The sequence below is a fragment of the Malania oleifera genome, chromosome 6 (assembly GCF_029873635.1).
Source record: "Malania oleifera isolate guangnan ecotype guangnan chromosome 6, ASM2987363v1, whole genome shotgun sequence".
NCBI classification, from domain to species: Eukaryota; Viridiplantae; Streptophyta; class Magnoliopsida; order Santalales; family Ximeniaceae; genus Malania; species Malania oleifera.
In genome coordinates, this window is record NC_080422.1 from 96,306,462 (window position 1) to 96,333,716 (window position 27,255).

Below are 27,255 nucleotides of genomic sequence, written 5' to 3' on the forward strand. Positions count from 1 at the left end.
TAGTATGCTAGGAGGTCTGGAGCTGCTTAGAAGTACAGATGTGCTCTGGAAAGTAGTTCTCCCTGTACTTCTCTGATGTGCTTCTATAAAAGTGGATGACCTTCTGTGTCTTTCTTCTCTCCTGTTTTTGCACCAACTAAACTTTGAGTTGCACCCTTGCACTAGTAGCATGATTTTGCCTATAAAGTAGACAATGCTATATCTATTAATAATATCTAACTTGTGAGTTCTGGCTTTATTCTGCCATTTCTTTCAGCGAGAGAAAGGCGAGTTTTACTTCACATTTGCAAGAGATATGACTCTTAAATCAACTAAAGCCATGGCGCAACCCATTCCAATACCTGAAGATCTTGGTCCTGTAAGGTCCAAGCTTCTTTGGGCTTCCCGGTCATTACCTATGCCACTAGTAGGACTTCTTATAATTGGAAGTGTTTGTGCAGACGCAGAAAATTCAGAGTCTGGATATCCAGAACTAGAAGCCTTGTCCAGGCTTGATGTTGGTGCTGCAATGAAACTCTTCCTGGCAAAGCGACTAACATCTGAGTAAGCATATGCCATTCTTTTATTATATTTGGTGGTTTTGCATCAAGAAGCAATGGATAATGTTTGAAATGGAGTGTTGTTACTAAATAGTTAGCATGCTTGTTGCTATGCACGTATTACCCTAATTTAGTTGCATCATTGACTTGAAGGTTTGAGCTTTTAATTCAAGTAGAAGATTGCTTGCAAGAGTGAAAAAGTTGTTTTGTGACTGCTAACTAATAGCTCTAATTTTGAAAATTTGTGATCTAGAGGAAAATCTTCAGTGTTCACATATTCATGGCCTCAAGACTTACGCTCCCCCCACTCTCCCTCTCTTTATGCATGCCATGTGGCTTAACTAGTTGATTCAGACCAGAAATTAGCTTTCATATTTGCATGGTGAAAAATCAGTATTTTAAGATGATTTTCGGATTGATTTTTTGACATCTGATTTCGAGTATATTGTATGAGTTTTAGTCATGGTAATAAGAAACATAGAGTTAAAGCAGGTTAAGAAAAATGGTGTAGTGCTCCAAGTGTGTTGTATGACCATAGAATACCCTTAAAATTAAAAAGAAAAGTTTTTGCAGGTTGACTGTAGGACCGACTATGCTATATGAATTAGAATGTTAGGCAATTAAAAGCAATATATCCGAAGAGCAAAAGTTGTCAAAATAAGTATGTTAAGGTGAATGAGTAGTATAACATTAAAAGTTAAATTAAGATATGAGCATATTTGCTATAAGTTACGCGTAACACCTATAGAAGATAAGATAAGGGAGAGGCTGCTAAGATGGTTTGAACATTTGTAACGTATCTGAATGAGTAGTATAACATTAAAAGTTAAATTAAGGTATGAGCATATTTGCTATAAGTTACGCGTAACACCTATAGAAGATAAGATAAGGGAGAGGTTGCTAAGATGGTTTGAACATTTGTAACGTATCCCAAGTAGTGCACCATTGAGGAGTGGATTAGTTACTGTTAGTGGCAGTAAAAAAGGTATGGGTAAACCTAAAAGAACTTGGAATGAGATAATGACTGAGTAATAGCCCTTAAATTGTTGAAGGAAATTGCCACAATTGTGTAAATTGATAGAAGAGGATTCATGTGACCTACCCCACCTAGTGGGACCTAAAGGCTTGGTTTGTTGTTGTTATTGTTGTTGAATTTATGGTGTGCTACTCGAAGTTATTTTGTTTCCAATGCCCCTGATCTGTAGTCAAGCTTTGTTTGTTATGTGTCTGCAATCTGCATCAAAATTCACTTGGGCATGTGATAAATGTTATAAATGGGAATATGGCTTCATTAGAGATTTAGGAGTGTTGCACCTGTAAAAATGTTGAAAGAGAAAACTGAAAATTGATGCAAATGTGTAGATTTTTTGGGTGAATCTTTTTTAACTAGGGACTTGATACAAACTTGCTATTTGTGAAGGTTCTCGCTAGTGACAGCGGATGTTGAGGAGGGATCTGTTATCATTGGTGAGAGGAACAGAGCAGCATCACTGGAACTTCGAAGAGCAATGGACAAGGGCCATAGTAGGATTGCTATATTGTATGGGGGTGGACACATGCCCGACTTGGGCAGGCGGTTGCAGGAGGAGTTTGATTTGACCCCTTCTCGGGTTCGGTGGATAACAGCATGGTCCATAAGGAACCAGGATCTGAAGAGTAATTCCCTCCCATTTTTCAAGACAATGGCTGATGTTTCGGGTTGGCCATTGAACCAATACCAGACCCTAGCACTGTTCATCCTTTCTTTAGTCCTTGCATTGGATCTCTGGTTGTGGGAGCTCTTCTTTGGTACTGCTATGAACTGGGTCTCCGAAATTGCTTCAGAAGTTGCCCATCTTGTTGATAAAGCACAGGTGATGTGATGATAATAATTGTATATATCCTTTTTCTTAGAAGGATGGTGGTAACCTGTACATGCTTGTGTACATGCTGCAAACCTCCCAGGTTGACCAATAGCTAAGCTAGTCAATTGTTTCAGCCATTCCATTTCTGGTTATATGGTACGATTAAATTGGAATCTGTCCTAATCGTTCTAGCTTTATGTTAAATAGACAAACAGAACGTTTTCAGGAATTGATAATTTGACAAATGAGAAACAGTTCCATATGAACTACTTCACGAATTTGGAAGTTAGGTCATTCGACATACAAAATTTAGACATGGTCATTTTCATACGAATAGTGAACTCTTCTTCTTCTTCTTCTTCTTCTTCTTCTTCTTCTTCTCTCTCTCTCTCTCTCTCTCTCTCTCTCTCTCTCTCTCTATATATATATATATATATATATATATATATATTACACATGCAAAAGAAAATAAGTTAATCTATTCAAGTTAGTATGATGATGCTTTCATTGCAAATGATTTGATTCAATACAATAGAAGAGGATAGTGACCACAATGAATAGTTATAATAGTTCCAGGTAAACGTGTATTTGTTTGCTGGTTAAGGTTTATGCAACTGAAGTGAAAAGAAGATAATTTCATCTTTCTATTGCTATTTATAAAGGACATGCTAATCATTTAAAAAGATTAAAATATATTTATGTTGCATTTAGGAGCATAAATTTCAAGTATTAGATTTGGATTTAGGTGAATTTGAATAAAATTCTATAGAATTTTGTATTACATGCCATTCAAATCCACACAAATTGAAATTCAAAGCCTCTTCCAAATGCAGAGTTGGTGAAAAGAACAGAACCAAAAACAGGTGAGTTTGGTTCTTTTATTGCTTGGCCTCTCTTAGATAATGGGGAGCATCAGCCAGTCCTAACGGTTAATGCTATATAACACTTTACTGCACCAAACTTAGGCTAAGGTTATTTAGTCTAAAGGAAGCCAAAATGACCAAAACAAATGCACTCTAGGAAAATTGTTCCATAAACACTTGAGTAGCAAGTTTTCCTGTGAGCTGTGTTAACTGATAAAATGTTTTAAATTTGTTTTAAATTTTTTTAAAATATTGATAAAATATGTTATTAATTTTTATTTATAGTTTATATATATATATATATATATATTTGATTTTTTTATAGTAATACTAAATGGTCTTTTAATTATTAAAGGGACAACTCACTTGTCTCCATTATTGAATGATCAAAATAACCGCATCCGCTCTGGTCTTTGGCTTAAAGGCCAGACTATGGGAGTAGAAGAAAGATCTATATGGCATAAATTTTCTACAGTCAGTATATCACCATACTAGATAGTACTTCAAGTCCTCAAGATTGTTCCCTTAGACTCTCACCCCAAAAAAGAAAATGTTGTAGAAAGGTCACTTCATGATATATGAGGAGGAAAGTAATACATAGGTATCCTTTTTTTATGTTCTTTCTTTTTCCTTGGGGGAAGCCATTTTTTTATGTGATACTATGGTTGGACATGTGGCATAATCAGGACTGTGCATCTGGGAAGCGACGTGATGCGATCGTAGCTGTCCAATGTATGTTTTCTCTAAACGGGTAGATTGTTGCCAAGTTAGCAAGCTTGTCATATGGTAGGTGATGTCAACAACTGCAATAAATTAAAAAATAATAAAAAATAAAAATAAAAATAAAAATAAAAATCTTGCGCCACATGGCAAGCTTGTCCTATCTGAGTCAACCCTATTGACTCGTTGGCTCGGTTTAGACCGGCTGAACCGGTCTAACCCATCTCGAACCACCAGTTCTTTTTTTTAAAAAAATTTTAAAACTGATTTTTAATTTTAAAAAAATTATAAAAATAATAAAAAAGTCATGCAAATAAGAAAAAGTATTAAAATTCAGAAAAATAAATAAAAATCATTTGAGTTATTTTGACTCATAACAACAAAATGGGAAAATAAAAATACCAAAAATAAATAAAATGGAGAAAAAATATTTAAAAATCCTAGTGAATTACAAAAAAAAAAAAATTGTTGGAATTAAAAAAAAAATCTTATTATTATTATTTATTTTTTTGAAAACTTAGGAATATTTTAATGACTTTTTCTGCTCAAATTTGATGAATTTGTTTGATTATTATCTATATATATATATATATATATATATATATATATATATATATTCTATTTTGTGTGTGTGCATCCCAATAATTAAACAAAAAGTAAATAGATATTTCAGACCTCATATACATTAGTTTTGAGGGGAGGTTTATCTAATAAGATCCCCCTCCTTTGGAGGTCTTATTACACATTCCTAAATCACATCTTATTTCTTATTTCATTTTAAAGTTTTAATATTTATTTATTTTTAAAGAATTAATTAAAGACCATTAGATTTATTTTAAGAATAATTCATAGTTAATTAGAAATTGTTTGTAGAACAGGTGTATAGGGGGTGGTAGCGCCCCTTGCATAATCGAACTCTCGATCCTAACTCTCATAAATGTAGACCGAGACTACTGGTTCATTGACTTAAGATTTATCTAAAGACTAATTAACAAGTAGTAATTTAGATGAACTAACTACACCTAAAAAAAATAATAGGTTAGTGACGATTCCATTGAACTTATATTATTATTATTTCTCGTCATTTCCGACCTTTCTCAGGGACGTTGCCATACTATTCATATTATCTTTAATTGTGGAGGTTATTTATGATATTTTCTCCCAAATATAGGGTAAAAAAATTTGGTTCAAGAATTTAATATTCACCAAGTTCTTGTAACTCATAACACATTTTTTCTAAATACAATCCAAATCGAAAGCTATTATCATTCAATGCATTACATCTCGTGGTTACCTAACATTATATTAGGTTTTTCCTATCTTTATTCATGTTTTTTGTTTTATAAAATTTGAACCACATGGGGGATTGTTGATATTAATATACGTATTTTTCAAATAAAAACAATATGTATACATATCTATTTAATAAGTATTATATAACAACCATCGGCTTTATTTTTAATTAAGTGTATCTTTTATTTAATATTTCACTTTTAACAGTTTTTTAAAACACTAACTATTATATTTATGGTTTCGTGTTTATTACGATTGAGTGTTCCACTATAAACAAGATCTAACATATATTTTTCGATTTATTGTTTTCTCGTTCTCTTCTCTTTTGACATTGTTGGATAATCACATGACACTACATTTCTTATAACTCTTATAGTTGTGAGTGTACACAAAACCTAACTTGCTGAGTAAGCCTGGAGGTTGTCTGCGTAGTTATATATGCACCTAGAAATGTTTTCTATAGACACAAAATCAATTTTAAGGATAGTGGTCATTCCACGTCTCAATTTCTAATAAGTATAATTATTTTAAAAAAGCAGAGTGATTATATCAAATGTTTATCCCTTCTCTTTAGGATGGGACGTGTCTTTTAATGATATATTGAATAGATTTGGTATGCCAAACTTAACCCTAATGGGTCTAAGGCACAAGAGCCTAGATTTGTGAGGCATGTTTCAAACTTGGACGACTTGTTTTTGTTTTTTTTTTTTTCATCCTTGAGATGAAGTTGATTTATACCAACTTTAGTCTAACAAACACAAAAAGTAGTAAGTTAATGAGATATTGAGTCTTTGCGCTTTACATTCATTTTATTCTTTTCTTGTTTGCTTTCTAACTCTTTTTGGTAGATCTTGACTCCAAGCCTTGAAATTATAAAGTCAAGTCTTTTGATTATGCAATTAGACTATACTTTATTTTATAGATACGCGTACTAAAAAGTACTCTAGAATTATACTATGGTAAGGTAGTGGTGTTGAACCGAATATGAATATGTGAATTATGTGTATATTTTTTTAAAAAAATTATAATATAAATCACACAAAAATATTCTTCCTGGACATAGATGCATCTTAAATGAAATTACTGAAAATGTCATTACGTTTTAAGCGACATTTGAGATCTGACAAATTATACAACACCTAATAACATTATAGATTTTATAAGAAAGGGAATTCTTCAATGATCAATTTACTTTTATTTCAAAACATACCTCTTAGCTTAGTCCCAATTCTAAAATTTTTAAATTTTAAATAATAGTCTTGTGTTTTCAGATTTTCTATTACCTATTCAAAGAAATATTACTTAAGAATAGTCATGTACCATTTACTCATGATAATAATTTTTAATACATAATGGATTTTGATATGTGAAGTCAACAATGGTGATTAGAAATTGTAAAATAAAATTTTATTTTGAACTTTTGTGATTCTAGCCTTGCTTTTTAACTTTTTTTCATTTTTGTTTTATTTTGCAGGTGACCCAACTAGTTTTACCCCACCTTATATCATTGAAAAATTACCAATAGCCTAAAACAAAGGCACCCATGAAAAAAAGGAAGATCCCTTTGGCTATGGGCATCATGTTTTGCTCTTTAGTATAAAACAGTTGACAGTAGATTGTTCTTTTTAGGACCGTCTGAATCTTTAAACCATGCTAAATCATCAATGTTGTTTATTATGAAATTATTCAATTAATGGCTTATGTCATCATAATTTATTAGGCATGTTCAATAGTAGTCATTTGTGCAATATTTCTTTAAAAAATGTGCAAGATTGGCCGGTAAGAATGATTGAATTAAAAATTAGATCAATTTTAATCCTTAGGAGCATGGATTTTGTTGTTTAGATTTGTATGAATTTGAACAAAATATAGTAAAAAACGTATATTATCTTTTTTCAAAATCTGCATAAATTCAAATTTAAGTTTGAAATTTGTGCTTTCAAATACTATTTAATTCTATTTAACCTCCAAAATTGGAAAATCCAATCAGATTCTTCTTAAATGGGTGAAAATGGCTAAAAATTGAAATAGTTGAATCATTTTACATATATTTTTCATTCAAATTTTTTTAATAGACATTATTGTTGACCTTATAGGTCATACTGGTTTTGATAATGACAAATACTTTTGATATTTGATGACTTTCAAGTTTGTATGTAGGATTATATTAAGCTGGATCACATTGATAGAATGCAACAACTTAAAGAAATATGAAGACCCCGACACATTTATTATTTGTTGTAATATTATTGAGTCCGTAATAATTTCATTTCAAATGGGTCTGTAATAATCTGCATATCATGCACATAGGAACTGATAAGCTCAAGACCTTAGAATGATCTTAGGGATCACCTTTTAGTTGACCGACGCCTGATTTTTTGGCAAGCAAAATGACCTTAGAAAGACCCTAGGTCCCAGCACTTGTACTTAGGAATGTCTCCATTATCATATATATTATCTGGGGAATCTTATGTTTTAAAATTGAACTTAAATGTGCAAAATCCTATGGGGCGACCGAACTTGACAGTGTATTTTGCCTCGGTCGATCGAACTGCTGATTGGTCAAAAAGTTGACCTAGATTCGAGTGACTAAACTCAAATGACTTGAGTGTCCATGGCCAACCGAACTCATGTCAGGTACTTTTCTCACCAACTCGGCAGTCCGAACATCACGTTCAAATTTGCCTTGGACTATCGAACACATGAGTTCGGCAAACCGAACTCATGATCGGGCGATCGAACCGAGGTCCTTTGAAATCGCCTTCGGTTTAGCAAATCGATTCCATATTTGGGCACCCGAACTTCAAAATAAAACCGAACTCCAGGTCATGCACCTAAAACTCTCGAGTTGCTTAATTTTTAACCGCGGTAACTCGAGTTAATTAAGGATAAAATGGTTTAAAACAAATTTAATTATCCCCTCTATGTCCCAACAATCATATTTTTGGTAGAGGCTATATATATACCCTCATTTGCAATAATTAGGGATTTTAAATAGCAAAATTTCCTCTAAATTTTTTGAAGGCCCTATTCCTTTATACAAACTTCATAAGCTCATATACTATCCTTCTCTTGAGAAATCAAAGCCTTGTGAGTGTTTATATATTGTTCTACATTGTTAGAAACTCTCATTACATTTGTTGATATTTGATTTTCATATTGAGAGTTAAGTAAAGATTTTTCCACTGATTTAATTTGATAAATCTAAGTTGGGAAAAATCTTATAGTTAAGTGGGTTTTTGCATTGTTATTGCAAGACTCATTTGAACTTGTATTTTTAGTTGTGCAAAAATATTTTTACAAGCTTATTTTTGAATATCTCATTGTGCGTGAATATTGAGAAAATATTGTTTAGAGATTGTTAGCTTTATCGTGAACCCAAGAGGGGGGGTGAATTGATATTTTTAAATTTAACACTTAGGTATTCCTCCTAACAGCAGTATGTTCACAACCCTATGGTCAATCTAGTGCGAGCAATATAAATATAACAGGATTTAAATGCAGCAATTTAATTAACAGCACATGCACCTGAAGAACAATAAAGTAAGAGTGACACACAGAATTGTTATCGAGGTTCGGCCAATTGCCTACGTCCTTACCTTGGCTAACAAGCACAAGGATTATCACTATCACTTGCTCACTTAACCGGGTGGAGCGACACCTATACAAACCAGGTCAATTAACACAGGGCTGACCTCAACCTTTACACCAATCCTTACCGGGTTGGATTATCGCCCCCTCAGGCCATGCCTGGAATCACTCAGATTTACAATCAAATAGTACAATGAAATAGTACTTTCACGTAAAACAAATTTGTACCCAAGTAATGTGCTCAATCACAAACACATCAATCACATGAATATAGTGTAAGCTCAGTGATGTGCGTTTTGCTTAATCAATACTCAACCCAAAATAATTAGAATGAAGCTCAAGAGCATTCAAAACAATATGATCAGTATGATTCTTAAGAATAGTCAACACAAGCAATGACTTGGAATCTAAATAAAATATTTCAACAATGCATCAATATTCCAAGTATACTATGCAGATAATCAAACTAGTTTCAAAATAATTTTCTTCAATGAAATGAGCACAAAACTAGTTTGAAAAGGTTGCTTGCTTGTTTGAAAAATCTTTGCACACCAAAGGCAAAGCTATTGGATACTTGCAATGAAGTGCAAATACCCTAAGCTTTATAAGTTTAGTCCCACACGAGATTTATAAATGGGAAATCCGTGGGATAAAAATAAACTATACTCCCAAAAAAATAAATCTCAAGCACACACAAACAATGGGAGTAATAGCTTTGAGCAACAAATAAACAAACACAAATGAAATTCTCACAATATCGGATTTGATCAAAGGATGCAAGTTTGAGAGTATCAGGGAAAAAATTTGATTTTCAGGAGAGATAATTTTTGTTAATCACCTTTTTTAAAAAGTTCTCTTAATCATGCAAATGAAGGCCTATTTATAGGCTGGTAAAAATTTATAGCCGTTTAGGACACAATGGGAATAATTAAGAAAGTCCCAAATAATTAAAATTCACTTAGCCCGTATAAACTTAGTTTTACCGCGGTTAAACTATTTTTAACCGGTTGAGGTTTGGGTGGCTGAACCTGAGTTCGGTTGCCCGACAAGACACAGCTCAAAAAGATGTTCAAATAAGTTCGGTCGCTCGTGTCTTAGTTCAGCAACCCGAATCAAAGTCAGTAGCCAAACTACGTGACTTCAAGTGCCCGGTATACTCTTCGAGTGCCTGAACTCTTGAGTTTGGTCGCCTGAGTCTATTTTTGAACTGAAATTCTCGGTCGTCCGAGTTGGTAAGTTGTCCCTTTTGAGACGTTCGGGCGGCTGAGGAATATGTGAACATTTTTAGTTCGGTCGCCCAGGTTAAGGTCAACTTGTTGACCTCCATGGTTCGGTCGCTCGAGGCAGTTTGAACTGCCAGGGTTCGGTCGCCCGTCCCCTCTAAGTTTGTTTAGATATATTCATTTTAAGCACAATTATTTCACACTCATATTTTATGTAATTTGTGTATGTGTGTGGGAGCCTAGGGTCTTACTATGGTCAAGTTGAGCTCACACTATATCTTGTGTGCATGATGTGCAGGTGATAAGCATACAAGTCATATCCTATATTACTAATATAGAACTTATTACAGATATGACTATATACTACAATGTAAATTACAAAGCTTCACGGTCTTCTTGTTTCTTCAAGTGTCATCAAGGAAGTTTGATTTGATTCTACACAAACACTTGACAAACATCAAATATCAATATTTGTCATTATCAAAACCGGGTGTGACCTATAAGGTCAACAGAGATATTTAGAATACTCTTGGTAGAAATCTTTGAAACCCTAAGCTTGTTATTGAGATATATTTTTATATAAAGTTTCAAAGATTAGTTTGTTGATACACTTTTGTACTTGATTGAACATTGATATTAGATTGAGTGTTTTTGCACACCTATTGCACTGAACTTATAATTGATTAGTGCTTGTGCTAAATCGGTACATAGTCTGCTTAGTTAAGAAGCATTTCATTGTACATCAAATTTTATATCTGTTGTATTCCAGGTGTGGGCCTGAGGAAGACTAGCTCTGTTGAATAGTCTCGGATTGGCTTAGACCCGGTTAGGAAAGTTAGGTGCACCGTCCTGGTAAGGTACAATTGTACGTTGAGGCTAGCCCGTTAATTGACCTCGTTGTAAACAGTGCCGCTCCACCCGTTAAGTGAGTACTAGTGGAATCCTTGGATTTGCGAGATAGAGGCAGGGACGTAGGTAGTATTGGCCGAACCTCGATAACATACCGTGCGTGTGCTTTATATTTCCGTAGTTTATTTTCTGCACTTTCATTTTCAGCACATGTATGTATTCTATTTAATTCATTATATGTTGTACATGTGTTAATTGGGTTTATGCTCAAATAGAAAGACCCTAGGTTTGTGTAATATTACTGCTGGTTAAATTGAACCTAGGAGAGAAATTTTAAATACCCAATTCACCCCGCTCTTGGGAATACACTAAAACCAACAATTATTGTTTTTATTCAAAAATTATGTAGATTAGAAACGTGTTTTTTATTATTAAAAATAATATAAAAATTTTATTTATTATTAGAAACTATTTTATTTGTATAATTGACCTCTTAATTAAGAGTGGTAAGCATTGATACGAGTTTGATATTTATAAAAAGTTAAAAATTACTAATAAATTATTAAAAGTTACTGCAAAAATTATTTATGTCATGTCAATGAACAAAGTCCCCTATCAACCAACATAAAAAATAAATCAAAACCAGAAAAGGGATTAAAGTCTATAATTAAATGTAAATTCAATTTTAGTTTCATCTAACATTTTTTTTGAGAATGTTTTTTATTTATTTTTAATTGTGACTATTTAAATATCTTCAAAAGGACAATCAATTACGATTAACCCTAACACTTTCTTCACCAACAATATTTCTTCGCTTTGAAGAATTTAAACCAAAACTTTCCACATGGGATTATGAGAAGAACCATTCACTAGCTTTAAGATTATTTTTTGTTTTTTTAAGTAAAGGGTATTTTTAAAAGAATTTTTCATGTTCAAAACCTATATATCTTAAAATAATTATTCAAAATATAAGTTTATACATATTTTTTTACACTAATTTTGTGAATAGTTTTCATTTCACTTCTTACATCTTCAATTCATTGCGTTTTATAAATTGAAATGATTTGCGTTCTACTTAGGGTATAAGGACATAATTCCCAAAATCGAGTAGTTCCTTCCAAATTGTTCTGTTTGTTGACCTTATAGGTCATATCCCGTTTTGATAATGACAAATAGTTTTGTGTCTTACCAGTGTCTTGAGTTTTTGCATAGGACTATTCTTAGCATGCAATGACAAAGATACAGATGATACCTTAACGCTCACACCATATGATGGTGTTTGGAGAAGCAAAGGAAATGAAGACCACTATTCTCAATTGTATTTTCATTTAAATTTGTTGGTTTGTAATAATATGATTTGTAATAATTGCATTATATGCATGATAGGATGCATAAGCTCAAAAGACCGTAGAATGACCTTAGGGATCACCTTCGGTCGACCGACGCTAGATTTTTTAGGTTAACTCAAGGCCCTAGATTGAGCTTAGTTCACTTTATGAAAAATCCCCTCAAGCCTAAATGCAAAAATATACAAATAGGGATAAAATTATATAAGGTCAAAAGAAGATGAAAAATTTTCAAAGGACCTCGGTCGACTGAACCATTGGCGTTGTAAACGTCTCGGTAGACCGACTGGCCGGAAAGTCAATATGTTGACCTAACTCGGTTGACCGAACCAAATTGAACGCACCGTCCACGGTCGACTGAACCGTGACAGTGACCGTTCCTACCTTCCATGGGTGACTGAATGTTTAGTTCAAAATATGCATCGGCAAACCGAAGCCCATGAACTGGCAAAACGAATCGGTGGACGGGCGACTGAACCTTGAAGGTTTGGGAAATCGCCTCTGTTTGGTCAACCAACCATTTCCCACAGCAAATCGAACCTTGCAATCATTTCAAAAAGGCTGTGTTTGTTCGGTCAACTGTCGCTGAGGGTTGGTCAACTGAATCTCTCGGGTTGAAATTTTTTTAACTGCGATAAAACGAGTTTAATTTTAATTAACCTTCATTAAAATTTTCTAAAATGACTCTTGTGTCCCCCAACGGTTATAATTATTTGAATATCTATAAATACTCATTCATTTGGAGAGATTAAGCATGTATTAGCAAACTTGATTAACAAAAACTCTCTCAAAATCTTTGCAAATTTCTTTTATACTCTTACTCATACAAGCTTACATTTTTACTCCTATTGATTCTCTTTTGCAAAATCATTTGAGTAAGAGTGTTTTAAGATCATCCATTTCATTTACAAAAGCTCACGCTTTCATTGTACATTCCTATATGAAATTGATTTTTAGAAGAGTGAGCTAGAGTTCTCCCTTGGTATTTAATCCATAATTCTTTTGGGAAAACTCTTGAGCTTGTGAGTCTTGCATTCTTGTTGCAAGATTCAAGGGTTTGTCTTGTGCTATTGGCTATTTCATTTCTGACAAGCTAGAATTTGTATGTCTCTTATACTTGATACTTGAAAAGTTATTCTTGAGATATTTGCTTGTGTTCTAAAGATCTTTGAGATTATTTCTTGTGATTGATATACATATATTGACTCAAAGATTTATTCACAACACTCTCACATATATATTGTTATAGTTGCATATAACTGAGAGTTGGGATATAGACTTCACTGAACTTATATATATAATTACCATTGAAAAATTACCAATAGCCTAAAACAAAGGCACCCATGAAAAAAAAAGGAAGATCCCTTTGGCTATGGGCATCGTGTTTTGCTGTTTAGTATAAAACAGTTGACAGTAGATTGTTCTTTTTAGGACCATATGAATCTTTAAACCATGCTAAATCATCAATGTTGTTTATTATGAAATTATTCAATTAATGGCTTATGTCATCATAATTTATTAGGCATGTTCAATAGTAGTCGTTTGTGCAATATTTCTTTAAAAAATGTGCAAGATTGACCGGTAAGAATGATTGAATTAAAAATTAGATCTACTTTAATCCTTAGGAGCATGGATTTTGATGGTTAGATTTGTATGAATTTGAACAAAATGTAGTAAAAAACGTATATTGTCTTTTTTCAAAATCTGCATAAATTCAAATTTAAGTTTGAAATTTGTGCTTTCAAATACTATTTAATTCAATTTAACCTCCAAAATGGGAAAAATCAATCGGATCCTTCTTAAATGGGTGAAAATGGCTAAAAATTGAAATAGTTGAATCATTTTACATATATTTTTCATTCAAAATTTTTTTAATAGACATTATTGCCAACCTTATAGGTCATACCTGATTTTGATAATGACAAATACTCTTGGTATTTGATGACTTTCAAGTTCGTGTGCAAAGTTATACTAAGCTGGATCACATTGATAACATACAACAACTTGAAGAAATATGAAGACCCCGACACATTTATTATTTGTTGTAATATTATTAAGTCTATAATAATTTCATTTCAAATGGGTTTGTAATAATCTGCATATCATGCATATAGGAACTGATAAGCTCAAGACCTTAGAATGACCTCAGAGATCACCCTTTGGTCGACTGGCGCCGGATTTTTTTGGCAAGCAAAATGACCTTAGAAAAACCCTAGGTCCCAGCACTTGCACTTGGGAATGTTTCCATTATCACATATATTATATGAGAATCTTATGTTTTAAAATTGAACTTAAATGTGCAAAATCCTATGGATTCGGGCGATCGAACTTGGCAGTGTATTTTGCCTCGATCGACCGAACTGCTGATCAATCAAAAAGTTGACCTAGATTCGGGCGACCGAGCTCAAATGACTTGAGTGTCCACAGCTGACCGAACTCATGTCAGGTACTTTTCCTACCAACTCGCCAGCCCAGACATCACGTTCAAATTTGCCTTTGACTACTGAACACATGAGTTCGGCAAACCGAACTCGAGATCGGGCGACCGAACTGAGGTCCTTTGAAATCACCTTCGGTTCAGCAAACCGAGTCCATATTCGGGCACCTAAACTTTAAAATAAACTTTTTTCACTGTGTTTGTTCGGGCGACCGAACTCCAGGTCAAGCGCCCAAAACTCTTGGGTTGCTTAATTTTTAATCTCAATAACTTGGGTTAATTAAGGGTAAAATGGTTTAAAACAAGTTTAATTATCCTAATGGTCATATTTTTGGTAGAGACTATATATATACCCTCATTTGCAATAATTAACATATGATTAGAGATTTTAAGTAGAAAAATTTCCTCTAAATTTTTGAAGGCCCTATTCCTTCATACAAACCCCATACACTCATATACTATCATTCTCTTAAGAAATCAAAGCCTTGTGAGTGTTTATATATTGTTCTACATTGCTAGAAACTCTCATTACATTTGTTGATATTTGAGAGTTAAACAAAGATTTTTTCACTAAATTAATTTGATAAATCTGAGTTGGGAAAAATCTTATAGCTACTAGGTCTTTGCATTGTTATTGCAAGACTCATTTGAGCTTGTATTTTTGGTTGTGCAAAAATCTTTTTACAAGCTTATTTTTGAACATCTCCTTGTGCGTGAATATTGAGAAAATATTGTTTAGAGATATTTAGAATACTCTTGGTAGAAATCTTTGAAACCCTAACCTTATTATTGAGATATATTTTTATACAAAGTTTCAAAGATTAGCTTGTTGATACACTCTTGTACTTGATTGAACATTGATAATAGATCGAGTATTTTTGCACACGTATTGCATTGAGCTTATAGTTCCTATTTGTTTGAGGAGTATTGATTAGTGCTTGTGTTGAATCGGTACATAGTCTGCTTACTTTAAAAACATTTCTTTGCACGCCAAATTTTATATCAGTTGTATTCTAGGCGTGAGCCTGAAGAAGGAGACTAGCCTTGTTGAATAGTTTTAGATTGACTTAGACCCGGTTAGGAAAGTTAGGTGCACCATCCTGATAAGGTGCGGTTGTAGGTTGAGGTCAGCTCCATTAATTAACCTGGTTGTAAACAGTGCCGCTCCATTCGTTAAGTGAGCATTAGTGGAATCCTAGGGCTTGTGAACTAGAGGCAGGGACGTAAGCAATATTGGCCAAACCCCGATAACTTACCGTGCGTGTACTTTATATTTTCGTAGTTTGTTTTCTGCACTTTTATTTTCAGTACATGCATGTATTTTGTTTAATTCATTATATGTTGTACATGTGTTAATTGAATTTATGATTAAATAGAAAAACCCTAAGTTTGTGTAATACTGCTGCTAGTTAAATTGAATCTAGGAGAGAAATTTTAAATACCCAATTCACCCCCTCTTGGGAATACACCAAAGCCAACAATTATTGTTTTCATTCAAAAATTTTGTAGATTATAAATGTGTGCTTTATTATTAAAAATAATATAAAAATTTATTTATTATTAGAAACTATTTTATTTGTATAATTGACCTCTTAATTGAGAGTGGTAAGCAATGATATGAGTTAGATATTTATAGAAAGTCAAAAATTAGTAATAAATTATTAAAAGTTAGTGTAAAAATTATTTATGTCATGTGAATGAACAAAGTCCCCTATCAACCAACATAAAAAATTAATCAAAACAAAAGCAATTAAAGTCTATAATTAAATGTAAATTCAATTTTAATTTCATCTTACATTTTTTTTTGAGAATGCTTTTTATTTATTTTTTAAGTGTGGCTTTTTAAATACCTTCAAAAGGACAATCAATTACAATTAACCCTATCACTTTCTTCACCAACAATATTTCTTCGCTTTGAAGAATTTAAACCCAAACTTTCCACGTGGGATTATGAGAAGAACCATTCACTCAAGCTTTAAGATTATTTTTTTATTTTTTTAAGTAAAGGTTATTTTTTTAAAAAAAATTTCATGTTCAAAACCTATATATCTTAAAATAATTATTCAAAATATAAGTTTATACATATTTTTTTACGCTGATTTTGTGAATTGTTTTCATTTCACTTCTTACATTTTCAATTCATTGCGTTTTATAAATTGAAATGATTTGCGTTCTACTTAGGGTATAAGGGCATAATTCCCAAAACCGAGTAGCTCCTTCCAAATTGTTCTGTTTGTTGATCTTATAGGTCATATCTCATTTTGATAATGACAAATAGCTTTGTATCTTACCAGTGTCTTGAGTTTTTGCACATGACTATTCTTAGCATGCAATGACAAAGATACACATGTTACCTCAATGCTCACACCATATGATGACGTTTAGAGAAGCAAAGGAAATGAAGACCACTATTCTCAATTGTATTTTCATTTAAATTTGTTGGTCTGTAATAATCTCGTTTGTAATAATTGCATTACATGCATGATAGGATGCATAAGCTCAAAAGACCGTAGAATGACCTTAGGGATCACCTTCGGTCGACCGACATCAAATTTTTTGGGTTAACTCAAAGCCCTAGATTGACCTTAGTTCACTTCATGAAAAATTTCCTCAAGCCTAATGCAAAAATATACAAACAGGGATAAAATTATATAAGGTCAAAAGAAGAAGAAAAATTTTCAAAGGACCTCGGTCGACCGAACCATTGGCATTGTTAACACCTCAGTAGACCGACCAGCAAGAAAGTCAATATATTGACCTAACTCGGTCGACTGAACCAAATTGAATGCACTGTCCACGATCGACTGAACCGTGACAGTGACCGTTCCTACCTTCCATGGGCGACTGAACGTTCAGTTCAAAATATGCATTTCCCACAGCAAACCGAACCTTGCAATCATTTCAAAAAGGTTGTGTTTGCTCGATCAACCGTTGCTGAGTGTCAGTCAACCGAATCTCTTGGGTTGAAATTTTTTTAACTGCGATAAAACGAGATTAATTTTAATTAACCTTCATTAAAATTTTCTAAAATGACTCTTGTGTCCCCCAACAATTATAATTTGTTGAATATCTATAAATACTCATTCATTTGGAGAGATTAAGCATGGATTAGCAAAATTGATTAACAAAAACTCTCTCAAAATCTTTGCAAATTTCTTTTATACTCTTACTCATACAAGCTTACATTTTTACTCCTATTGATTCTCTTTTGCAAAATCATTTAAGTAAGAGTGTTTTAAGATCATCCATTTCATTTACAAAAGTTCACGCTTTCATTGTACATTCCCATTTGAAATTGATTTTTAAAAGAATGAGCTAGAGTTTTCCCTTGGTATTTAATCCATAATTCTTTTGGGAAAACTCTTGAGCTTGTGAGTCTTGCATTCTTGTTGCAAGATTCAAGGGCTTGTCTTGTGCTATTAGCTATTTCATTTCTGACAAACTAGAATTTGAATATCTCTTATACTTAATACTTGAAAAGTTATTCTGGAGATATTTGCTTGTGCTCTAAAGATCTTTGAAATTATTTCTTGTGATTGATATACATGTATTGACTCAAAGATTTATTCACAACACTCTCACATATATATTGTTATAGTTGCATATAACTGAGAGTTGGGATATAGACTTCACTGAACTTATACATTCATATCATGAAGGAAAACCTTTCGAGACCAAAGGAAGAAAGAAGTCAAATTAAAATTAAATAATTATTAGATTCTTTCTTAGTGCATAGAATTAGTCATAGGGGGTAGCAGTGTCTGTAGGCTTGGGGAGTGGTGTGTGCCTCAAATAAAAATTCTTAGTATATACCTTCACTTCTATTTTGTAACACTAAGAACCTTAGTGAATCAAGCCAATGTGGAAACTTAGGGCATATATCCAATCTGACCTTAATAGACATATATCAATTGTGACTGGATAAAATGTGAGAATATTGGTAGAAGACTGGTTGAGGTTTTCAATCCACTTCCAAATGGACAAAGGCATCCGTGCCTAGTTTATAATTCCTAATGCTTAACTCACGCTTAAATATTAAAATTTAAAGTTAAGCATACTCTTGTCCATTGCACCAAATTGAGTTTTGGGAAATTCACCTTGTTATGTATCATTTATCCCTAAACTCATCTTTTAACATAAAAGCTTTGATCAAGATCTTAGTTATCACTGTAGGGTTAAAGTACTATTGATCATAAATGACAAATGAATTAAATGCTTATGAGAGGACGTCATTTCTCAACCACATTAGGGGCATCCACTAAGGAAATCAAGTCTTCATTTAGATATCATAAAATTTTCCCTTTGAGTTTAAATTATAAACCCTCTAATTTTGGTTTATCTCATCCATAGGAAATCTTTACCAAACAGTGGTCATATCAGGTAAAGATCCATTCTTCCCTTGGTCTGTATCCTTACTCAAAATAGTGATCATACTTAAATGATACTTTCCAATCACCAAAGATGTAACAACCCGAATTTAAAATGGAATTTAAATGATATAGAGGATGGGAAATGGAAACCGGAAACAGAAGGAAGCAGTCGGCTTCATCGACGACCTTGGATTTTGGAAGGGAAAACAAAAGGTGATCATCAAGGCTTTGTCGACGAATTCCTTGTATTCATTGACGAAGGCTTAAGAAAATTCGTCGATGAAGACTGAATTTTGTCGACGAAGAAATATCGAGAGGCGTTTTGAGCCGACTGAATTTCGTCGACGAGGACTGAATTTCGTCGACGAAAAAACTGAAGGATTCATCGACGAATGACGTGGCTCGTCGACGAAATCCCTTGTTCTATAAATATGGAAAATCCGATTTTTAACTTACAAATTAAGAAATCTTTCTTCTCTCTTTCTCCCATTCACTTCTCCCTCTTTCTTTCATCGATTTCGGGTTAGATCTTCGTCGAATCGACAATCTGAAGTCACCACGACGCTCCTGGGGAAGTTCTCTCCAAATCTACTGGAGCGGATCGTTAGTGAAAGTTAGGTGGAAACCATCCCAAATCCACGGTAAGGCCTTTTACTCAATATTTGGATTTGTGACAGTTGAGAAAAGTGTTATACGTTTAGAAATACTGAACTTTAATACTAGGAGTTTTCATTTCCAGGGGTGTTGAATTGGGAAGGTTGGAAATCATCCTTAAGTTGAGGTAAGGCTTTTTAAGCTGAATTTGACTTAATGGTAGTTATAAGAAGTGTTATGCACGTAGAAATATTGAAGTTTAATACTGGGGGTTTGCATTTTCAGGGTGTTGAGTTGGGAACCCTGCAGGTGCGGGGTAGAATTTTCTTAGGGGCTTTTCAGGAAGCAAGTAAGGGGATAAACAAAGCTAGTTCTTTTTGAGAAAACGTATGTATATATATAGTGTTTGATTCTGAAAAGTAAATATGTTTATATATATATATATATATATATATGAGTTATATTTGGGAAAATACTGTTCAAATGATGTTATGTTGAATACGTGGAAAATATGTTCAGTGTGGCATGAGTATAAAACGTTGGAAATATTGTTTTCTGGGAATTTGAATGATACGAATTTTTATGATGAAAAACTGGCGTACGGGCCGAGGTTTTTATATGTTTGCCGGCATACAGGCTGTGCTACGTGACTATGATTTACTGGCGTACGGGCCGTGCTATGATGTGGTTTGCCAGCGTACGGGCTGTGTTATGTTTGTCGGCGTACAGGCCATGCTATGATGTGATTTGCCAGCGTACGGGTTGTGCTATGTTTGTCGGCGTACGGGCCGTGCTATGATGTGATTTTTCAGCGTACGGGCTGTGCTATGATTTGCCGGCGTGCGGGCCGAGCTATGATAAAATGTGTAATACCGGTGTACGGGCCGATGATTTTCATGATACACGTATATATGCAAAATGATATGATTGATGTGAAAATTGTTAGCTTTAACATGATCCCAAGAGGGGGGGGGGGTGAATTGGTATTTTTAAAATTCTATCCCCTAGGTGTTCCTCCTAACAACAGTATGTTCACAATCCTATAGTCAATTTAGTGCAAGTAATATCAGGAGTTAATTAAAGCAGTTTAATCAATTACACATGCACTAGAAAGCAGTAATGAGCAGGGTAACACACAGATATGTTATCGAGGTTCGGCCAACTGCCTATGTCCCCGCCTTGGCTAACCAGCACAAGGATTATCACAGTAACGTGCTCACTTAAACGGGTGGAGCAGCAGCTATACAAACCAGGTCAAATTAACACAGGGCTGACCTCAACCTTAACCAATCCTTACCGGGATGAATTACCGCCCCCTCAGGCCACGCCTGGAATCTCTCAGATATACAAACAAAAGGTACAGTATAAAGGTGCTTTCACATAAAGCAAATTTGTACCACAAATGCGCACAATCACAAACACCATAGATGATTTAAAATGTAAGCTTAGTGTGGTCTAAGTAGTTCAACTCTCAAATAGATTTTCTATCAGTGTAGTACGCACGTGAGAGTGTCAATAATAATCTGTGTATTTCAAAATATTCAATCAAACGTGTTCACACAGAATATCAAACAAGCCTTAAGAATGTCAATCAGTAGAATATTTCAATCACACAAATATGTATATGCTTGGACTTGTAAAATATATATGATCTTTGTTTTCAGCAAAAATATATGAGTGAATAAATATTGCAACAAAGATGTTTCACCTCAAACACAAATATCTCCTCAAATGGTTTTCAAAATAAAGAGCAATAGATATTTGTAAATGATTTTGAAAATATTTCGCAACCAAAAGCAAATATGAGCTTCTCAAGATATTGCAACGAATATGCAATCTCAGAAGACCTAGTAAAGACTTCTTAGGATGAACTTATTGGCTAAGTCCCCTAAGAATCCTTTTGATTCAGCTCTCAATAAAAATATATCAATCTCACAACCAAGAGAGAGCAAACCTTCCTATCTAAACACTCAAGAACACTTATAGATGATTTAATGAGTTTTGAATGTAAGCTAGAGTGTATTTGGAAGAGTATGAGCAAATGGGAATCAAAAGAGAGTATTTTTGCTTGAGAGAAAATTTCTTAATCTTTTTGCTAATCGATGCTTAATTCTCCAAAATGAAAGAGTATATACAGACATACAAAAATATTTGACCATTGGGGACCTATTAGGGATTGTTGAAAAAGTTTAATGATATTTTAACCAATTTAACCCCGTTTAAAAAATATTAACTACGGTAAAAAAATCAAGGCAATCCGAGAGGTCCGATCGACCATAAAGGTTTCGGTCGACCAGGAGTCATTTGGTTCGGTCGACCAGGGGTCTTTTGAACTGAGGGCTCGATCGACCAGAAGAGGGCGATTACTCAATTCTCCGAGGTTCGGTCGACCAGGCTAATATGAACTGGCTGGTTCGGTCGACCAGACCACTGGGATTTCTCCCAAGGACCCTTGGTTGACCAGGTAGTTGGAGTATAAAATCTCTTGGTCGACCGGGAGGTCAAAATGTTGACTCCCAGGTGGTTCGGTGGACCGGGGTCAAAGGAACTGTAAGGGCTCGGTTGATCGGACCGTGGTCAACATGTTGACTTGGACCGGTTTCAGTCGACTAGGAGAAAATGATCTGTGTGGGTCGGTCGACTGAAAGTACAAGACTTGTACATTTCTGTCCTTTTTCAAGCATGCAATTACCTAAGTCAAATATTCAAACATATGTATGCATGAGCGAGTGTCCTAGGGTCATTTGTGTCCAAAATTAAGACACCGAAAAAGTCTGATGTCGATCGACTGAAGGGTACACCTTAAGGTCTCTCTAAGGTCACTTTTAGTTCATATATGGTTTTGAGCTTACGAGATAAATCATGTATGTGTTGTGTGTGCTTATTACAAACCAAATATCCTAATTACTATTACAGACCAATTTGACCACTAAATATATATATTACAACTGAAAATCACAAACTGGTCTTCAAGCCTTAAGCTTTTACATGCCATCAGTGTGTCTGCTAATATAGTCCTGCACATGAACTAGATATGTATTAAATACAAGAGTATTTGTCATTATCAAAACTAGGGCGTGACCTATAAGGTCAACAAAAATAAATGATATGAAATATCTATGTATCACAGTTTTAGTATATGTTATATGATATCAGAACCTGGTTGGCTTGGTCTAGGCTAGCACTTGCACGGTACTGTTGCTATATGTCCATGGTCCTCGTAATCATGATATTTCTGTTAACGCCGCTGTACGGAGTGGTGTAAGAATGGATGGTCGATGTGGTTATTAAAGAAGTGTGCTGTGATCACCCCTGGTGTACGAACCAGGTCTGGCAGACCCATCGGATCTACAGACTACTGTTTGACTTGGCAGTGGTCGGCTAACCATTGTCAGGTCCCACCTTTGGGCCACACAACCCAGTTATGTGGGGGTAATACATGACATCAACCAGTTAACCTACCAGGATTGTTTTTATGTTATTATTATTATACGAGATGAGATAGATTTATGAAATGCAATATGTTCTGCAATGATTTGATATATATACCTATTTTCCTAGATTTGACAAACAGTTATTGAATATGTTATGTATGGTATATGTAGAACACAGAATACTCATGTTGCCACACATTAGTATTAGTTTATTTCCCTTACTGAGAGGTGTCTCACCTCTTAATCTTATAAACTTTTCAGGAGCTCCTAATAGAAGAGCAGGAAAAGCCCCGCTGACCTAGTGTTGGATATCTGCCCTTTTTGAAGGGTAAGTTTCTTTTTGTAGGGATAGTTAGATTTTGTGGGAAATGTCCCTAGATTTATTTTGGTATGTGTATATGGAAATACTGTGGACTATAGCAACTCTGGTATATTGTATTATATGGTATTGAGATGTACATCATTGTATGTTTTCTGCTGCTAGGGCTTCTGCTGTATGTTCTGATATATCCCTGGTATCCACGGGTCCAAGTGGATTGTGACCTACTGAACTGGAATATGGGAAATGTGCTATTGATATTATCATTAAAAACAAATGTGGAAAATGAGCAGGTCGTGACAAAAGAGCTACAATCAAAATTCATATATTCCTTTATGCTTTTTGTCTTAAAGGTTTGGACATTTTCTCTAGCACATAGATTTTTATTGTCCTCTCGTAATCAATCTAAAATACTCTTCTGAATCATTTTTCTAAGAGTATTTATGCATACTCCTTCACAAGCTCTCAAATCAACTTTGAATCAATTAGAGCTTTTTGAATGACTAAGAAGATTACTGCAGGTTTCAATTCATTTAAAGGTTCAAATTTCGAAAGAAATCTATGCACAACCAATTGAAAGCCATTCGAACTTGAGCCTCTCATGAATTGAGATTCATAAGAAAAGAGGCTAAAGTAGGCTTATTACACTTAAAAGAATCCTCATAGTGACTTTTTGGTTCGATAAGCCTATGCATTCAAAGTCAAGTCTAAACCATTGAAAATTTTAGAAGGCTTGGCTAAAGAACTTGAAAAATAAGGCATAATTTGGACAAGTACTTATGTAAGAACCCAAACCGTGATATTTGGAATAAATAAATAAGAGAAGGGAAAAATGGTAAATTAAGCAGGCTTCGTCGACGAAGTCAGAGTTTGTCGATGAAGGCCCTTCTTTTGTTTGGTGACGAAATGCAGGGGCTCATCAACGAGGATAAACCGAGAGGTTTCGGGAAATCCAAAAATCTCAGGCTCGTCGACGAGGCCATCGCCACGTTGATGAACTGCCTTCGTTGACTTGTCGACGAAGATGCCGCCTTGTTGACGAGTTTGGCTGAGTTAAAGGTGCTATAAATATCGATTTGGGTTGCTTTGAGGCTAAGGAATCAAAAACTCTCTCTCTCTCTCTCTCTAAGAACTCGATCCCACTCTCTCTCTCTAGATTTCTTTGCCGATTGTTGCCTGAATCGACAATCCGACATTACTACGAGGATCAGGGAAGGATTCTCTTCTAGATTTGTGGAACGGATCTTCGTTTTGAGCGTTTTCTGGTTTTGACCCAAAATTGAGGTAAGGCTCGGTTTTCATTTTCGTTTTGGTAGTTCTGTAGGGAATGGAATTGTGAGTATGTTTTGTACTGTGATTTATAGGTTTTGGGAATTCGGTTCGCTGGTTAGGGGCTGTAGAGTTCGGGTTTGGATATTTAGGGAAAGGTTAGGGGAATTTGTTTATATTGATTATTTTTGAAATCGGACTTGGTAGAACTATGGTTCACGGTCCTGTGTATGATTTGGTTACTCATTTGGAGGAATCTAATCAGTGAAAATTACGGGTTTTTCATGTTATAGTTTTGGGAAAAAGGGGGCATTGGGTTCCATTTTTAGTTTCGTTGGAAAACTGTGGATATATTATAATATATATTGTATTATGGAGGTGGCCGTGCCTTAACTTGTTTAAACTGTATTTTTGGAAAATCATGATTTTAGATTACCAAATGGGTGTGGAATGTTTTGTTATATAAACATGCATGAGTTGTGATTTTCTGAAATAAAATATAGGAACTAGGTTCCGAAGTGTTTCAGGTTGTGAAAGAGTGTCTGACTCTATATCCAAAGGTGTGAAATACCACCTGCCAGTGCCAAGAGTGTCCGACTTTATATCTGAGGGCGTGAGCCTTATCGGTTGATCACTGAAGGGTGTGGATCCACCAGTTGTATCGATACGATGCCATGGGAGCTTGGGGCTACGCCATGTGCGGGGAACGCCGTGTAATGCAGGCCAGCTTCAAGACGAAGGGTGTGACGATACCGGGTTACTTGATTATGTGTGTGTGTGTGTGATGAGCACTATATTGGAACTTTTTTTGTGAAAATACTGAAATTGTATTGAACTGTGTATGTTTTATGTCATGTTAACACTCATATGCCACACACCGATATAACTTGATTCCTCCTTACTAAGAGGTGTCTCACCCCTATCGTACGTACATGTTTTTCAAGTCTTTCGAGTAACTAGAACTAGCGTCCTTGTGTTGGGAGCTTAGTGGTCGGTGTATTGCAAGAAGTACTTGTGTAAGCAGTAGGACTATTTCGGGTTGCCTCTTTGGGACTTTGGCCGGCACCTGGGTTTATGTTTTGTATTATGGAGTTTGGACTCTTGTTGTATAGACTCTGGTATGGTACCATATATGTATAGAAAGAATAATTTTCACTGTCTATATGTCTTGTATGTGAATTTGTTTAGGGTGTACGAAAACCCCACGAAGTCGGACCCTCATTCATTTTTGTATCATTGGTATTTTGTATGATACAGGGACAAGTTAGGTTACTATATCACACCCTGGATCCCATTGCCGGGTTCGGGGCGTGACAACTTGGTATTAGAGCTAACTAGGTTGTTATGTATTGTAGACTTGGTTAGGTGTAGTTATGTGTACATACTAGAGTATAGGATTTAGGAAATGGGTAGAGTAGGTCAAGGGTTGTTGTGTTGCTAGACAGGAACTCGTAGGCTGTGTCCTGGGTTTTTCCTAGAATGACGATTTTAGTAAAATCATGATAAACCATTAATGACTTTTGTGTCGGTGTGATAGAACAGACCTAGACCCATGAGATAGTAGTTAACATGATTAGTGGTAAATAATTTTGTTAACTGTACATGATGTAGGAGTGCTAATAAATTTCTATTGTATTTTCAGAATGGAGCCCAAGGATAATTACTTGGAAAGTGGCTCCGAGGAGACTGCGAGTGATGAGTCTCCTTCTGTGCCTTGAGGGTTGATGAGGCAGGTTGTGTAGGAGATCGGGTGGAGTGTTAGGAGACGCGAATGTTCTCCTACTGCTGCGGGGTATACCATCGAGAGGTTCACACGTATGCGCCCTCCGACATTCTCAGGAGGACCCGATCTGATGATAGTGGAGGATTGGGTTGAGAAGTTCAAAAGGATTCTGGAGGTCCTACACTGCACAGATAAGCAGAGAGTCCTCTACACTACCTTCTAGCTGTCTGGGGAGGCGGGGTGTTGGTGGACTGCAGTAAGTCTGCTAGAGAAGCAGAGAGCGGATTCTATAGAGATGACATGGAGTAGATGCAAGGAAGTGTTCTTTGAGAGATACTTCTTGGCCTCCACACGCGATGCTAAGGTGTATGAGTTTTCTGCTCTGACACAAGGAGATATAATGCTGCAGGGGTATGCTGCTCGGTATATAGAGCTATCCTGTTTTGCGTTGTGCTTGATCTCGAGCGAGTATGAGAAGACTTGGAGGTTCGAGAAGGGCTTGAGGAAGGACATCCGCAGACTAGTGGGTATGCTTCAGATCCGCGAGTTCTCGATTTTGGTGGATAAGGCCACTATGATCGAGACCGGCATCCGTAAGGATGAGGTGGATCAAGAACCAAAGGAGAGGCCAATATCTTCTGGTTCTCAGTCTGGATCTCATCAAAGATCATGGAATAAGAAGAATAAGGGCTCGAGTTATCGTCAGAATACCGAGCGTTAGAGTTCTCAAGAGAGTCAGTCGAGTGATCATTGTATCAGGTGCCACAGATGGCATAGTGGTGAATGCCAGCCGTTTGGGGGTAATTACTACAACTATGGCCAGTCAAGTCACATGGCTCAG

General features: G+C 35.0%; 1 protein-coding gene across 1 annotated transcript in view; it reads left to right on the plus strand.

Annotated features, from left to right (window-relative positions):
• LOC131158084 (uncharacterized) overlaps positions 1-2,691 on the plus strand; it is a 29,424-nt gene extending 26,733 nt beyond the window's left edge. The window contains exons 4-5 of the mRNA XM_058112669.1: positions 257-543; positions 1,960-2,691. Of these exons, the coding sequence (XP_057968652.1) occupies positions 257-543; positions 1,960-2,401 (729 nt within the window). The 3' untranslated portion in view covers positions 2,402-2,691. The remainder of the gene's footprint in view (positions 1-256; positions 544-1,959) is intronic.
• The last annotated feature ends 24,564 nt before the right edge of the window (positions 2,692-27,255 follow it).